Here is a 17,335-nt window from a genome sequence, read left to right as displayed (position 1 = left end):
TTTATCACTTAATTCCATGGAGTTCACTCCTTCCCTCCTCTCCCCTCTTACCCCAAATTAAAATATGCAAACATTGAAATTAGTAAGATGAAAGGTTGCCATAAGTCTGAGAGGCTTCAGGTCTGTTGCCACGAATGAAGAAAAATCCAGCCTTGACTGGAGTTGTGGCAAATTGGTATAATGGCGTAATAATTCCAGATTGTGGGGTTGTTCTTTAAAATAAACACTTGAAATTATCTAAAACAACATTGTGTTGTGAGGTACAGGGAGATAATGACATAAGTTCCCACATGAAATCTTTTATTGCCCGTATTGGACTTGACCGTACCACTTTTTCATCTCCCCTTTATTTCAGCCCATAGATTGTTTTTTTTTTTTAATTAAATATCCATGGAGTCATGGTTGTAGCTTCAAGAGAGAGGGATTTTTAAGAAAAGTACTATAGGAGAATCTGAGGGGGGGAAAGAAAAGTAAGTCACCAAGTGAACATATTCTTGCTGCTGTCATATGAACATTGTTCTGGTAGCTCATTCTACTACACTTGGGTTTAGGGAATTATTTTTTCTCAGCATTACGTACATGAGGATTTTATGAAGGTAAATGCTTATAAAAGGTATTTCTTCAGTTATGTTGCTATATATAATTTTCAAAATCACTAAAGTCATGCTTAAGTCTTAAGGCTTTGCAGTAAACACACATGGGAAACATTAGGCACGAAGTGAGGTTTTTACGTGCTGTGTCATCATAAGGAATGCTAGTTGTCTATATACAAAATGGTACCAGAAAGCTGGAATTGTGTTGGAATTCTCTGTTTGGACACCTCTCACAGGGAGTATGGTGACAGATTCCTTAAATGTTTCATGGGTTATGTGGTTGATGAAGCACGTGGCTCGTATTAGACTCTAGAGAGGATGCAAAATATTTTTAAAGGTATTTAACTGGTGAGGGAGTTCAGAAAGCATTGCATTCTGTGTGCTTAAAAGTATTTATAGCTTGTGTCTGACTTTGTTAAGCTAGCTTCTGATTTGTTACATTTGTGTAAAGCAAATGGATTTGGGAAGATTCTGTTAGTTCCTTGTAATGTTTTGTAAAGAGTTATTATGAGAAAAGTGTTATGGAACAACTCAAAACTTGCACTGGACAGGTGTACAAATGTATACATTAATTCCTACTATAATACATAAGATTAATGTAAAGAAAAATTTATGTTCTTAGAAGTCAACCACAGTTGCAATGCTGGACACCAGAGTGAGTTCTTAAAAACATTCTGCTTATCTTTTACACGGAAGGGAACTTTTTCTGTTGTTAGGCTTAATGAGGGATGATCAAATGATTTTCTGATATTCTGACAGCCGGAAAAAATTACTGTATCTTTTCTCTGGGCTCATTTTTATCATTTAAACCTGCCACTTTTAAAAACAAAAGCTTGGTGCAGTGCTTCACAATTTCACTTTGAATTCTAAATTAATATTAAAAATGCCTTTTGTGTCACTTGCCCTCCTCCTTCTTTGCATTGGCTGCAGTCAAAACTGTGGTTGATTTAGCGTGAACAAGCTGAAGAAAACCCACAGATAAGAGGGCCTTAATTATATTTAGCTGTGGAGGATGGGAGCCATTGAAGTGTCTTGAGCTGCCATGTAACAGCTGCCAGGCAGTGACTGACTGGAGTGCTTGGCCCAGCACAGTAATGGTGTAACAAGGAGTCATCTGTCATCCTGTGAATGACACACTTCGTGGCAGTTTAAGCTAATTTTCATTTCGTAATTGAGATTGACTAAGTGCACCCATGGCTTGTTGCCACGATAATTCAAATTTTGTGAGCTATGTGGAATATACAGATTCATTTCAGTGTCTTGAACTATAAAAACTTCTGTGTGTGTTTGGGAAAGGGAGATCCTTTACCCTGTAGTGAGGCAGCCCTCGTGGTGCTGCAGCAGTTGGGTGTGAGCAGCTCTGCTGTGGTGCTGTGACAGCTGCAACACGGAGGTGTGGCCAGCTGGACTGGCCCTGAAGGGACACCAGCTTGGGAGCTGGGCTGCTTCACAACAAAGGCACCATAGCACAGTGATTCTCTCTGATACAGTCAGTGTTCTGGGAAGAACAGAAGATTTAGACATGAAGCAAGACTTCCCAGCTGGTCACATTAGACTGGGTGATTTCCTAAACGGATGGCTGCACCACCACTATAGGTTCCAATAACTTTTGGAAGTTTCGTTCAAATAATTCATCTGGGTGGTCTGGGGATTTGTTTTTTTAAATTCCTTTCTATTTTTAGTTTTTTAACTTTCCCAGACCTAGGAATTGTCCTGCTTGATTTTGCATCATGAAGAGAAGTACTGTTTTATTAAAACCTGGACTGCTGGAGGATTCTATTGCTTTTTCACAGTTCCTACAATGTAAGAATTGGAAAAGCATAATTCCCTTTTTATTTTCTAGCATTATGACATTGTAATTGTTGGAGCTTTCCCCACTGGAAAATTGGCTTTCTGAGGTGAAGACCTTTGATGTATCTAATCTGTCCTTGAACTAAAGGTATTGAGTACTCCTTGTTATCCTCCTCATCCTTGCTGCTTTTCTGCACCTTCCAGTTTCATTTCAGGAAGGGTATATTAACTACAACAACTATATGGTATTGAAGCTGAGTGCACTCTGGTCTTATGCTGCGGCATTCTGCTTGCTTTGCTCTGCTCCTTTCATAATGATTCTTTCATAATAATTTAATAATAATTATTTTTAAAATATAAATAATTTCATAATAACATCATAATAATTCTTACTACTCTTTGCTTATTTGACAATTAAATTTTTAGAGGACTAAACATGAGTTATGACCTTTCCTAGACAGTAGTAATGGCTGAATTTATATTCATTGCTTTTAATAATTACAGTGGCTTTTTTACCCTTCTTCCATATGATTTTCTCTGCTGTTTTTATTACAGAATAATTTCTTCTTCGTGAGATGATATTGTATTTCTAAAATCAGTTTAATTTACTCTGGAACATTTTGCATCACCTGCAAACAGCTGTTGAACTATTTTCTTTTGAGAACATTAATAAATGAATGAAACATTGCTGGTTGTGGTGGAGGAGAGCCCTCTATACCTCCCTGTTTTGTATCTGAGCACACCACAACTCGTGGATTTACCTAGTTTCTCTGTACCTGAATCCTACTTGCTGGCAGACTCAGCAGCACTACTGTTCATTCCCACTGAAGGTTTCTCATAAAGCTGATACAAATCCATGGTTTGTTGTTCCAAATGTTTCCATTATGTGTGCCAGGTGGGCTGTTGGGCTGGACCATGCTGTGGGCTGGTGGAGCAGTGTTGCAGGATCAGTTAGCCAAAATGCAGTTGTTTTCATTTTTGTGAAACATTGTATATGAACCAAGGATAAAGCTTCACTATAAATATTTTTTCATATCTTGGTAAAATATATCCTCCTAGTAAACTGGTTTAGAGTGCAGTTGGTTCCTGCGATGCGTGCTCTGGATCTGTAGCTCATTTTGTCTGCTCTCTCTGCTCTTACCTAAGAGCTGGAGCCAAAAATAAACAAAATGTGTGTTCGTATGTTTCTGGACTCTCAGTAAGTAGGGAGTGATCAGGTCAACCCCACAAAGTATTATTGACTGATTTATATTCGACCCTGTTACTAAGCAGCAGATGTTTGGCCTTGTTTAGTCAACATTGATTATTTGCTTAAAAAATAGTCATAGGTACTATGGAAGTAAGTCCATTGTAAAAACCTAAGATTTATGATTGATCTACCAGTAAAAGATGCTTATTTTACTTATAAAAGAGTATTTTTAAAATTTTGAATATGCATTTATTTTCATGGGATTTGACATACATAACTTCAAGCTTCAGTTTGAGGAATTGGGTGATTAAAGAACATACCTTTTGGCTGTTTCAGCTCTTTTTGTACTTTCTTTTATATCAAATTTCATTTTGAAATTCAGCATGTATTTGTGAAGTTACCTTTTAAACTGAGATGTTCATGTTTGAAAACTGTTGAGTTGTCTGATATTTAGCTGCCCTAAATGTAAATTATTCACTTGGAAATAACGTGGCTTGGTTAGTTAAAATTATTCACATGTGTGCGGATGAGCTGCAAAGCAGAATTACTTGAACTGCTTTCCTCAAGGCACATAGCTCGTGTTTCTTTACTAAGCTTCTGCTTATTTTCGGTTATTATAGATGATACCATTCAACTCACTTTGTATCACATCAAGTGTTTAGGAGGCCTGCTTTCCACCAGTGACTGACAGTTTGCAGGGTATTTTTGGAATGAGCCTACAAAACAAGGGGATTACTGCCTTATATCTCTGCTCTTAAACCTCTTAGCATATTGTTTAGGACCATAGTCAGAGCTTGCAGTTGCTGTGGTGTCTGATGAATTTGGACATTTGTTTTATAACAGTTATTGATGGTGAAAATGAGGCTTGCTTTCTTTTATTTGCTGAATTTCACAGGTTTATGAGAGGCAAATGATTTCTCTTACATTTGGTAGAAGAGGCATTGCATATCCTTAGGAATAACTTCTGCCTTGCAATGAACAAACTTGTATTTTTGTGACAGTTAGAGAGTCTGAATGTTTACTTTGGTGATAATTTTCTATTACATAGCGTTGTGGAATACTGACTCCTGTTTTAATTTCTGCAGTCTGAGGGGAATGTTTGAAAAGTGTATTTTACAAAATCCTAAGATTTAGGACAGGGGCCTCTGGTAGCTGAATGTTTTAGCCACATAATTGTTAACAGTGTGTTGGAGTACAGTTCATTATTTCATTTCCTGATATTTCATAAGCTGTTTGCAATTTTTGTTTAAGTCTGGCTTTTGCCAGTAAAATGATGCTGTCATAAGATTGTTTTTTCCCCTTCTTCCACCCTCATCTGTGGTGCAGATAGAATTGTCAAGTGCTCTGGAAAGAGTTGTGGAGTGCTCACATGATACCTTAGTTCAGGTATAAGACAGCAAGAAATCTGATGGATTTGAGGATGTCTTGTACTTCACATCATATGATAACAATGCATCACAATTTCAAAGAATGCTGTCAGAGACATTACTGTCACAGCTCTGATCTCTTTGGTCTTACATAAAGAGTTTAAGGTTGCCATTTCTGCTGCATTTTCAAAGTATGATCTAAATAGTACTTTCACTGCTGAAAGGTGAGTTTTCTACAGCTTCAGTAGACTTTTAGTTATGTATCCAATAATATATCTTCAGCAAGGAAAATCCCCTTAATTTGAACTCTAAATAACAATAGCAATGACAAAATGTGTTTGCTGACTGAACAAATGAAGAAATGCTTCACCTTTGTGCATATTTTGATAGAATGCTTACTTGTAGTATTGTACTATGAGGCGTTCATTGGGTAATGAAAGGGTGAATGTGTTGGAAAGCCGTGTGGTGAATAATGTGGTTAGTCAGCCTGTATTGCGAAACAGGGCTGTTAACGTTTTAGTGAGCATGCTCATACGGTTACTTGCCTTCATTTGCTTCAGTGTGACAGTGCTGGATTTAATTAGATTTTATGGGGTCTAAACTTACAAAAAGGCTCAAAGTTCTACATTGAGAATCTGACACATGGGGTGACCTTTTCTTCCTTAGAAGATAAGGGTACTCTGTGTGCTTGTGCTGGTGAATAATTGCAGAGAAGCTGTTGCAGGGCAATTGCAGCAAGTTTTGGCTAACCTTTACAGTAGGCTTGGTGAGATAGGACATTACATGTTTTTGTACTGTGTAAGTGGGAGAGGAGGGAGAGCATTTGCTTAGCAGCAATGCTTAATAAGGATTTTTCAGAGAAGTAAAACTCTATCCTAGCAGCTTCATAATAGACAGGGACAGACTATTTACCTTGGCAGCGCTCAACTTGCTTTCCTAGCTTGCCTCTTTTTTATAAATGAAATGTTCTTACATTGTCATCTTAAATTTAGGGACTCAAATTGTACATTAGAAAGCAGAAGAGATCTAAATGTTTTGAACTGCTTCTACTTGTATTTGTATTGCAGGTAAGCCTGCCAAACCCAAACCTCATCCCAAGAGAATGACTTGAAACAAGCATATTTCCTCACTGATGTCCTCATGTCCTGGTTATAGCCAACAATGTTGAAGTGGCAGCAGTGAATTGTATTTTATTGGAAAAAGCTATGTGAAATACTCTTCTGGAATATGGAAGTGTGGGCTGTTCACATTTCCTGGTGCATTTCATAGTGGGATTGAGGTTTTCATAATGCTCAAAAGATAGCTATTAAATGTTAGTCTGTGGACAAGTGTGACCAGGTTGTACTTGCACAGGAACTCAGAGCCACTGAGCTTTCTAAGGGTACAGACCTTCACAGCCATGTGAGGAATGTCTCTGGAGTGTTCTCCTAGTAAGAAGGTTAGATAAACACATTTTTTTGAAACAAGATTAATATTATTTGCATTTCCTCTTAGATGTGAACTATCAGGTAGCTTTGGTAGGAAGAATGCATCCTGATTCAGAAAGCTTTGATGTCAAGAAGTGTGAGAAAAACATATTAGAGATGGATGAGGTTTTTGCTCTGGGTTTCAGACTCTTTTTGGCTTGGCCCTTCAGCAGTATTAGGTGCATTTCACTGGGGAAGAGCACATAAGGGAGTAGATGGTTGTGCAGCTGCTTAGCCCTCACCTATGTGTGGCCAGCAAGCAATGCTGATGTGAATGAGATGGTTTGTTGGTTTTTTTTTTTTTTTTTCATTTAAATGACTTAACCTGATAGTATCAAGTTAACTGAATTTATTTATATGGAGGCTTGTAAATTTTAGAATGATCCCTGTAATACATTGTTCTTGAAACTGTATTTCCTTGCTGTTTGAAGTGCATGCTTCTAGGAATTTTGTTCATGTGTCAATACTACTCCTGGTGGTTCGTGCTTGTAGGAGGACTTTGTACTACAAATCAGGAGGATGGCACCCGGAGTGGGTGGGTGTGTGTGGGGCGGGGTGTGTTCCCTCCTGCCCCGGGTACTCTGCATTTGTTGCAGGCTGCAGAGAGTACTTTGCCCTTGTTTGACCCACGACTTCCTTTTTTTCCTAAATAGGAAACAGTATTAAATTCTGAAAGAAAATGGATAGTAATCCCACACCTGCTGAATGGTTTTAAAAAATTGAAGACTTAATACCCATTTTTATCCTTTTTCATTGCAAATAGAAAAGATAATAGATAATTGAATGCAGATTAAATAACCTTTATGAAGGCTAGAGTTCATAAGAAAGATAAAAATGTTTGTGCTGTTTCTTTGTCCTGAGTGTTGAAACTGTAAGTGGTTGCTTAGTGTGAAACATGTAGTACACTCTAGCTTACAATCTAACCAGCTGAATTTGTGCATGCAGTTCAGGTACCCAGGTACCCATATTGTCCTTCTGCCCTGCAGATTCTCTAGTTTGGGTTGCCCAGTAGCAGCAACTGCTCTGCAGGAAACAGCTATCCACAGTGTAAATGAACTGCTTATCTAAAGGTATGGTTACATGGGTAAACTCTTGCACAGCTGAGCTCCAAATTTGCATCATCAGCAGCCTCCTCCTGATCTAACTTTAGTTAATATGAAAGCTTACCCATTTCCCACTGAAGGGTAAATTGCTGGCTTGTGCTCACTGAAGGGAAAAAGTGAACACAATTGTACAGCAGAGCAGCTAACAAGACATGAATTAACATGCTGGTTTATCTTGCAGTAATTTGTTCTGCAGCCATAACCTGATGGTGCACAAGGCAGTGAAGCCAAGTGCTTCAACATGCACTTTTATCCATGACAGTGTTGTTTCTGTCTCTGTGGTTTCTGACAACTCTGCCCCTGAGCTGTCAGTGCACTGATAGAGGTGTAAACAGTAGTTTTTCTGTTGGTCAGAAGAATAATGATGCTTCAGCTCTCCTTAAATTGCCTTTGGAGCTCTGTTTCCAAAATACATAAATCTGCATAAAAATAAATAGCAACATAAATTTAAAAACTTTGTCTTTTTGATACCTTTTGTAGGTAGGTGCTTTGGGAAATGGTCTAATGTCTAGTCTCATGTTGAAATCTCTTGAATTACGAAAGTGGTGGAGATTGTTGTGTGGGTAGTTTTGTTTTGCTTTGTCGGAGTTTGTTTTGCCTTTTTTTTTTTCCTCCAGTGGGAATGACCATTGAGATACTCAGCTGTCTGCAGTAAGATAACCTTGAAACATACCAGGACCCAATGTGGCTCTGTTTCCTTATTCCTCCAGAAGGCTCAGGGCTTTCAGCCTTTGTTGGCAATTTGTCCCTCATGTAATGTTATGTTTTGTGATTTAATTAGATTTTGAGCTCCCTATCTTGACTTTTCACTAGGTTTTCTGAGTTCCAGACAAAATTAGTAAAAATTTCAGCACTTAATTGGAGCTATTCAAGTGCTTCTCTCCTGAATCCTCAAATATGCAGCCTGTGTGAATTGTTCTATTTAACACTTTCCCATCAGGTGACGGCTCTAGGTATGTTGTCCTGACATGCATGTTACCAGCAAATTAGGTATTTATACTGTTTTGCAACCTATTCATAAGTCTGATATTTCAGAAAACCAAAGTGTGGCCATTGGAGAGAGCTTCCTGGTTGCCTGACAAGAAATTAATTTTGCTGTTTGTCAGCATTTCTATTAGATAGAATAAGCTATTTTTAAACTGTTTGTTGCCAACATGACCTCAAAATTAGAATATGTAGGAAAACGGATTTAGTTTTTGGTGAAAAGGAAATACTTTGGGCAAAATGCCACTTCAGTTTCTCATACAAAATGTAGTTGAGGAACTCTTATTCTTATCCTCCCCTGGGGATTGAGATTCCTGGTCAGAATAAATGTCTGATAAGGCGCCAGTCTCTTGGGCACCAGTAATGCCCGGGAGGGAGAAGTCCAACAGAATGCTCACATAAGCAAATGTTATAAGGCAATTAGACTGCGATTTTTCACAAGTGGTACAGTGGTTGTGTGCTGTCCTCAGTCCTTGCTTTGCTATTCACTGAAGTTTTTGAGATTCAGAGTTACCTTGAGATTTTTCAAAACTGAGAGGAGCTTTACTGCATCTAATTGTGTCTACTTAAGAGTCTGTTGCCTCTTTTGGCAGAGTGGAGTATCTGTCCGTTTGTCCCTCACTGGAGTGTAAGGTCCAGTAATCAGTGTGTAATCAGTGGCTGTAATCAGTGTGCTGACTAGATTTCTGCACTTTACACCGAAGCAGCTGGAGCAGTGGTTTTGCTCTGCCACTGCCAGTCTGCAGTGGGGACAAAAGTGTGTGTCTGTCCTTATGAGCTGAGATGCCATGCAGAGATTTGCTGCAGTATGTTTCACCTGCCCGAGGTGATTGAATGGCCTCCATTGAAATTCTGATTCCTTCAGATGGATGCAGAGAGTCCTCTGTCTGCAGTTTGTAAAACAAAATAAATAACTAATACTGCTGTAATGCCTCTCTAAGCCTTGATGGAGAATAGAAGCTTTGCAGCTTCTCTTAAAACTTTGAGAATTGCCTTTGCACATTCAGAGATTTTTAAATGGCTTATAGCTTGTAAAATAAACAATGTTTATAGAAGGGTGTTATGGTGTAACCCCAGATGGCAACTAAACCCCATCCAGCCACTTGCTCCCTCCTCCCCGTGGGATGGGCAAGAGAATCAGAAGAGCAAAAGTGAAAACTTCATGGGTTGAGATAAAGATAGGTAAAACAAAAGCCACACAGACAAGCAAAGCAAGTAATTAATGTAATGCTTCCCATGGGCAGGCAGGTGTTTGGCCATCCCCAGGAGAGCAGGGCTCTATCACATATGGCAGTTATTTGGGAGGACACTGTCACTCTGAATGTACCCCTTTCCTTCTGTCCTTCCTTCTGTCTTTCCTTCCCTCCCCCAGTTTTACATGCTGAGTGTGGTGCCATATGCTGTGGGACATGCCTGTGGTCAGCTGGGCTCAGTTCTCCCAGCTGTGTCCCTTCACAATTTTTTGTGCCCTGCAGCCAGCTCAATGGTAGGATGGAGTGAGAAGCAGAAAAGACCGTGATTTAATGTAAACATTCCTTAGTAACAACTAAACCGATGTGTTATCAGCATTTTTCTCAGCCTAAATCCAAAACACACTACCAGCTACTGGTACAGTAGGAAGAAAATTAACTCTGTCCCAGCTGAAAGCAGAACAGAGCTGCTTCAGCTTATTGAGTGGTAAGAAATGCACATGTTTATTTTGCACATATGTTCTAACCTCTAAATCCACTCAAATTCAAGAAAATATTTTATGTTCCTAGTTATGACAAGCATTTTGTAGCTATGAAGGAATGAAGTTAACACTTCTTTATAACTAGATAATTGATTGAGAATCCTTCAGCAACTTCCCATCCCTGACTTACACTGCTTGTTAGACCTCCTGGCTGTTCTAGGTACCTACTAGGGACAGTTGCCTGTAGTCTTCAGCATACATCCCAACCCTTCACTTAATTTGCGTTTGGATTTGGGTTGCTTGGAGTGTCACACCTTGTTGCTTTCAAATGCTCATCAAGTAACTTTGAGCACAGTGTTTGCTGTAAAAGTGGTCTTTGGTGTGGCTCTTTTCTAGTGTAGGAATACTTCAGGAATTATCCCCTATGCTGTAAAGACCCAGAATGCTGCAAGACCCAGGAATAATGGAATTCAAATGCCACTGAACTTGTGCATGTGACTATTGTGCTTATTTGTGCATAAACAATTAACCGCACTTAAATTACCCAGTCCTAGTGATATACTGGTATTTTCTTTATCTGTGGGTATATCTTTGAATTATTACTTATCATACAGTATTTCTTTTAATAGGTGATGGAAAGATGGAAGATTCTAGAGAAATTAGCCAGTATCATGCTATGAAGATATAGTGGGAACTGACTTCTTTAATTATCTGCTGCTTGAGGAAGAAAGTAACAGTTGCTGAAGGAAGTTTCACAGAGTCATTAACAAAATGCACACCTTTTTTGTTATTTGGCATAGCTAAAAGGCACCATGAGATGCAAAACAATTTCTTATTTGTACTTAGTGATGGGCAATGATTTTCTATAATGCTTTTAATTTCTGACTTTTGTTCAGCTTGAAATAGTTGCATTTTGACTTTAAACTTCTTAAATGTCAGATACCACAAACAGGAGTGTGTTGATTTTTCTCACCTATGTCATATAGTTTTAGCTGGAAGATACTAGTTCCTTTCAAGGTTTAAAATGGTGTTCCACTGCTTTTAAAGCAGCTTTTGTTCAAAGGCCAGCCATTGATACCTGTAAATATCTATATTCTGTAGTTCATTCAGTTTAATGGGAAATAAGCTTATGTAATCCAATTAGATTTTGCTGCCTTGCATTCTTCAGCATCTTTTTTTTTCAATCAAAATGATATGTCATCATTGTGAGAAGGCTTCTTTTTCAGGAATGACGACCAAATCTCAAGAAGCCTTTCAGTATGTCTTCAGTATTCCCCACTTTGTATCCCATATGATTTTACTTCTTTAGGTGAATATAGTGTCTTTTTATGAGTAGTAATTTCTTTGATAGCTTCTTGGCTAACTGTAGTTCTGTAGTTTGAATTTAGTAAAGGTGAGCAAGTCTAAAATATAAATTGGATTGTATATAGAAATTGATACATAAAGGTGTAGTGTATACGAAGTTTTGAATTCTAGGCTTCAGAAGTATATTTGCAGCAATGTCTTCCCCTTTTGAAGAAGTGTATTTCTCATTTAACTACAAGAATTCTACCAGTAGAGTAAGCAAGGGCTGGACTGTTCCCCTCAGTAAACGTGTGAACCTATCTCTTGTACTTAATGAACAGCACAAGCACCTGATTTTAGGAGCAGTTTTAGAGCTATGAGTCCTTGCCTTGCATGAGTGCCTTGGAAGCTTTTGCTGTTGGTGTCCTGCTTGGTTGCTTTAGGTAGGTGTTTAAATTTGGGGAGGCAGGATTTCATGTGCATCACTCTTCAGAGCTTCTCTGTCAGCTATTTTAGATAACCGTATGCTCCCAGTAATAGTTATTTCTGGGTGTAATGCTTCAGTTGCTGTGGAAAGATGTTAAACAAGTAATGTGGATTTGTGTTTTCCATTTTGAAGTGAATACCCATCTTCTCTGAATCTGTGTCCAAAATATTTTCCTCTCACAGGCCCTTCCATTCATCTTTGCAAAAGCTCAGGTTTTCCACAGCATCATTTGTCATGATAGTGGTTGACCCAAAGTGGCTAAATGTGTGTTTGGTGCCTATTGGCAGTATTCTTTTTTTCTTCTTCTAGGGCGTGAAAGTCTGAGAAATGAACAAATTACGGCAAAGCTTTAGGAGAAAGAAAGATGTCTACGTCCCAGAGGCCAGCAGGCCTCATCAGTGGCAGACTGATGAAGAAGGTGTTCGTACTGGCAAGTGTAGCTTTCCTGTAAAGGTAAGAGTTACTGCCTTTCTTTTGGATATCCATGAAGGACTCTTGCCATGAATTGTTATTTGGGTTTTTTTGGCAAGCATAAACCAGAGACATGCTTCATTACACACTGACCTATTTTACAGTTGGCTCTCATTGCAGAGGATGTGGCTTTTTTCTTAAAACCAGATGGCTCATGTAACAAATGCCTTGGAAAACCAGTCTGAGATATCCTACCATTATTATCTAGTTGAAATAAATAATGTAGCTTGATAGAGGAGTAATACAATATTTGTCTTCATTTCTCTGGAAGATCAGAAATGATAAACCTCTTGGATTGCATGAAAAGGTACTCAATTCTCTCTGTTAAAAGTGTAGTTATGGTTACAGTTTGACTTGTAAGATAAGTGGTGGTCTGTGCTTGGAAAGCAATCCTTCCTCCCTGTCAATAATTGAAAATATTTTCAAGTAACACCTGGGATTTCAACCAGTGCATGAGGTTAGAAGCACTTGCTGACTTCAGAGAATGCCTCTGTGCTAGGATCTTGTGTGTGTATATTACAGATTATTAATGCATATGAAACTGAAATTACCTTTTAAAATTCTGATAACTCATTCCAGATTATCAGACTATTATAAATAGGTGATTTCTTTTTTGTGTCCAATTCTCCTTCCTCTTTATTTAAGAAACAATAATTTAATACTTTAGAATAATATTTAATATTAGTACTTAATAAATACCAGAATAAAAATAGATAGAAAATTTAGGGTGGCTTGTTGCATGCGCTCCCCTTTCTTCCTCAAGGTACACTAACAGTAGATCTACAATAGGTTGGAAGGAGGTGATGCTTGAGGAAAGCTAATGGGTTAAATATCAATGTACAAGGAACACAGCCTATGGTTCTGACACCTATGGGCCTTCCATTAGTTTTTCTCTGTATTGTGCTTAAAGTGATTTTGTCTAGTAGTTAAACATGTGATGTTGCTAGGTGGAATTCTTTAAACTGACTCTTGCATGTTTTTGTGAAGTTGTGGATTGGTAGGTATGTGGTAAGTATGAGATAACTTTCACACGAGTTTAATGCCCTGCTTTACCCTACTAGAGTTGCTTTTGTGCTTTTACATAGACTCAAGTGTATACAACATTTCAAGTTCATGGCTGCTTGCATATTTTTGTCTTGAGTTATTTTTCTGCTAAGAGGAAGGAACTGTAATTCAGTACTGAGCAGAGATGGTGTTTTGCCAAAGCTTTGAAAGTAATTGCTCTGGGAAAGCTCAAACTTAGATTAAGGTTTAACACTGTCTAGGAGAGAACAGAGCTGTAAGTTTGAGGATGGTGATTTTTTTCATAACTTAGGCATTACACAGGTTGAAAAGCAGAGTGCTCAATTTCTTGGCATTTAGTTTTATTCAGACTTTTTCAATCCTTTACTAACACAAAGGGTGTGAACCACTCCACACTGTTAAAAGACTGACTTTTTTAAACTCTCAGTCAGGACTTGCACTTCTAATGACAAGTGCTTCCTGTATTTAAATGAAGCATTCATCTATTCTGGGCACATGTACCCAAAGTCAAGAAAGGTTTTGGCCTATTCTGTGCTGAAAAGGCGCAGAAATGGATGAGTCTCTGCATCCTGCCATCAAAATGGGACTTATGTTCACTCATTAGTCTGCTTTTAATTGGAAATCACTGAATTAATTTAATTTGTTCTTTGGAAAAAAAATGCTTTTAAGGTAAATGTAAGGGACATTTCTAGATTTGGTCGGAATGGTAGAGTATTAATATCCAAAGAACTTGCAATTATGTGAAAACTAAAATTCAGAATAATTTAATATTAAGAGGCATTTTATCTTACTTGATTAGAATTTATTGTCCAGTATAGTGTGCCTTGATATGGACAAAGTGGAAATTTTTATAAGGCTTGCGATGCAGAGTGGGTGTTAACTGGTGTTGAATAGATAGAGACAGGAAGTGTGCCATTGTGAGGGAACAAGATAAACCAGATGTAGAGTCATCGCTTTAGTGGGTGGTACTGTATTTTGCTCACAGAAAGAATAGAACTTTGTGCTATTGAAGGAGAGTATCCTGTTATGCCTGTCTTGGGTATTTTTTGGGAATTCATGCATTCCAGGAAAAGTATGCAGTCTCCTATGTCCTTAAGTATCTGATGGGGGTGACTTTTCTTCCTGGTGCTCCTCAGTGGAGTGAGATATTTTGGGATGAATTGTTAATGAATAGGAATGCATTCAAATATGAAAGATGGTGAATATACCTGAGTTTTCTTTAAGTTTGCAGTGGGAATTCCAAAGTGGTCTGTTGTCTGTAGTGTAGCTGCTCAACCACACTTGAATATGATGGGGGAGCTGGGGAGGGGGTGCACAGGATTAGTCTGTTCTTACTTGTTATGATCTGCTTTGCCTGCTCTCTAAAAATCGTCTTTAATTCTTTGGAGTTCAAAGCATAACTGAGTAGCAAGACCAGAATCTGGTCTTGCTTTCAGGGATGATGAAGACTTCATCTGTACTCAGTGAAGACCTGAGAATTCTAAATAAATGTTGCTGCAACTGTCTGTAGGATTTTTTGTTTGAAAGTAAAATACATGAGACTAGTGTGGTAGCAGCCAAGTTGTGGACTTTGTTACTTCTAATGCTTACTATTTTATATAGGTAAAATGCTAATATACTTTTTTTTTTTTTTTTGAGATAGAGACAGGAGACTAGTGCAAACATGTAAGGGAACATTTGTTCTTGGTTTCTCTTGTTAAAAAAAGGATCTCTTAATTTGGTTTGGTTTTTAACTTCTTGCCTTTGGGCATTTATATTTTGCCCAGAGCTTGGGTGTTTGTAGAGTGCTACCACAGATTTATCCTTTTTTTAGACGTTACAGAGCATGTGGAAGCACTTTGAAAGTCGTGTTGCGAATAGGATTTCATCCTGCCTTCAGGCTTCACTCTGTTAGTGTTGGGCAGGGACTCCAGTAGCTGCTTATTCATTGTGCTTGGAGGATGCTGTACTGCAAATAGATTTAATATTACTAAAAGGTTTTCTATGTTGGCATGTTTCTTGAAGCTCTTCCTGCGCTATGTCCACAGCTGATCCTTATTGTTAGTCATTAAGTGTTCTGTTGGATTTTGAGCAAATCTGATATATATATGGATTGTCTTCCCTTTGGGAGAGAAGATGCTCTGTGGAAAGTACTGGCAAAATTCCTGTTGTGTTGCTTTAAAATTCAGGGAAGTAGATTTGGTCCACAGTTGGTTCTCTCCAGTGCTGTGCTCATAAATTTGGAGGTGGTGATAATCATGAATGAATACTGTTCCTTTTAGTCAATCGCATTCCTTTTTGTTAACAGTCTGTGTTTTTCTGCTAATTGGTGGGGCTGTGTTGCAGGTAGCCAGGTATTGATCATATTTTCTCAGTCATCTTAGTGTATCCAGATGTAATTACAGATAGTTCTTCTCTGTGTTGGAAATCTAACCACACCTGAGGTGGTTACCTGACACTCAAAGATAGGGCTGTGCAATGGCCGCTGACTTTCCTGTAGTGCTCTTCTGTGTAAACTGCTTTGAATCTGCTAAAGTTAGATTGAAACGAGAGCCAGGGAGTGACAGTCCTGTCTGTCTGCAAAGGCATGAAAAGGATGATAAACTTGTGTTTAGAAAAGTGACTTGCAGACTTTTGCAATTCCATTGGGAACTCGAATGGCGTTGCTCTCCTAGCTTTGGTGGTGTGGAGGCATAATACCTTGCAGCTTTTATAGGTTTTCAACAAGAGTTGCCCCATTATTAAATGTGGCACTGGTACATCTGTTGCAGTCTGTGCAGAAGTCTGTTTTCAGAGACAAATTCTTTTCCACCGTCCTAACAAATTGAAAGGTAAATACTGTGGTTCAGTAGTGAATCCTTCCTCTGAGAGGAAAAACAGTACCAGATACATGCAGTATATAGGGGTGTTGGATGAAGAGATGGTATTTAAAACTATTTAGAAGTTGAATATTCTAACAGACATTACAGCTGTGCTTATCAGTGCTAGAATTTATTTATACACAATTTTATACATTAGAATTGCAACAAATGAAGTTCATTGACGTACACATTTTCAAACTTGCTTTCTTGCTCCAGACACTACCTCACTGAAAACATGCAGCTGTTCTGTGGTATAATGACTGAAATATTTGACACTAGGGCTTGTTTTGTGTGAAAAGCCTTTCCGAGTGTCCCTCTGGGTAAGTGGTTTTCATTCATACAAATGCCTTTGGAGTAACTGGCCTGTGAAATGTATATCAGAAAAATTAGGTCATTTCCTTCTACCTAAGAGAACTAAACAAACAAAACATTTGCAAATTCTTGGTGGTTCTGACCAAAAGGATATTAACAGAATATTAGCAGCTGATTACTACCTGGTGTTCCAGAAGATGCAACAGTTGTGTGTAACTTGGATAATTTAGTTTTGTTCTGTCAATTCCATGTTCTTGGTGGTCAGTCTCTTTTGACATTAAGGCATCTGAGGTTACTGTTGTATATCACCTGCAGGTTTACTTGCATTTTTTAATTCGACTAAAGACGTGGGTGAAAAGGCTGGTGTGGAAGAGTAACAAATCACATTTCTATCTCTGGCATCCAGGGTTTACTGCTGAGTACCTGGTATCATTTGAGTTAGCCTTTCCACTGAATTTGATTTCTGTGTTAGGGTTGACAAATAACAACTGTATGGATACTGTTGTACTTTCGTATGTAAAATAATTGACTTTTCAGAACGAGTACTCTTGAACTGTTTTCTGTCTAACCCTTGCTTTGATAGGAGATGTTTGGAAGACACTGTATTGCTTTGTGTTCAAGAAGAGGCAAAAGGAAAGGGAACAGCTGGCACAAGCCCTGTAGATTATTCTCACTGGGACCTGTGAATGTCAGTTCTCATCCCTGGGGTCCCTGTGTTTAGGTTGTTGAGCCATACGTGGCGCTGCTGAAACC

At 38.4% G+C, this 17,335-nt stretch overlaps 1 protein-coding gene across 16 annotated transcripts in view; it reads left to right on the top strand.

Annotated features, from left to right (window-relative positions):
* Nucleotides 1-17,335, top strand: part of NUMB (NUMB endocytic adaptor protein) — a 90,633-nt gene that overhangs the window by 43,599 nt on the left and 29,699 nt on the right. For 13 of the 16 annotated variants that reach the window (XM_053945119.1, XM_053945126.1, XM_053945125.1 and 10 more), the window contains exon 2: nt 12,246-12,389. In XM_053945119.1, coding sequence (XP_053801094.1) covers nt 12,264-12,389 — 126 coding nt within the window. In that variant the 5' untranslated portion in view covers nt 12,246-12,263. Of the gene's footprint in view, nt 1-2,441; nt 2,533-6,321; nt 6,379-11,875; nt 11,893-12,245; nt 12,390-17,335 lie in introns of those variants that run through there. The other 3 variants (XM_053945120.1, XM_053945121.1, XM_053945122.1) reach the window with 3 other exon arrangements.

Source organism: Vidua chalybeata, chromosome 6, assembly GCF_026979565.1.
Source record: "Vidua chalybeata isolate OUT-0048 chromosome 6, bVidCha1 merged haplotype, whole genome shotgun sequence".
Taxonomy (NCBI): domain Eukaryota; kingdom Metazoa; phylum Chordata; class Aves; order Passeriformes; family Viduidae; genus Vidua; species Vidua chalybeata.
Note: the sequence above shows the minus strand (reverse complement) of the source record. Positions and strands in the feature narration are given on the sequence as shown.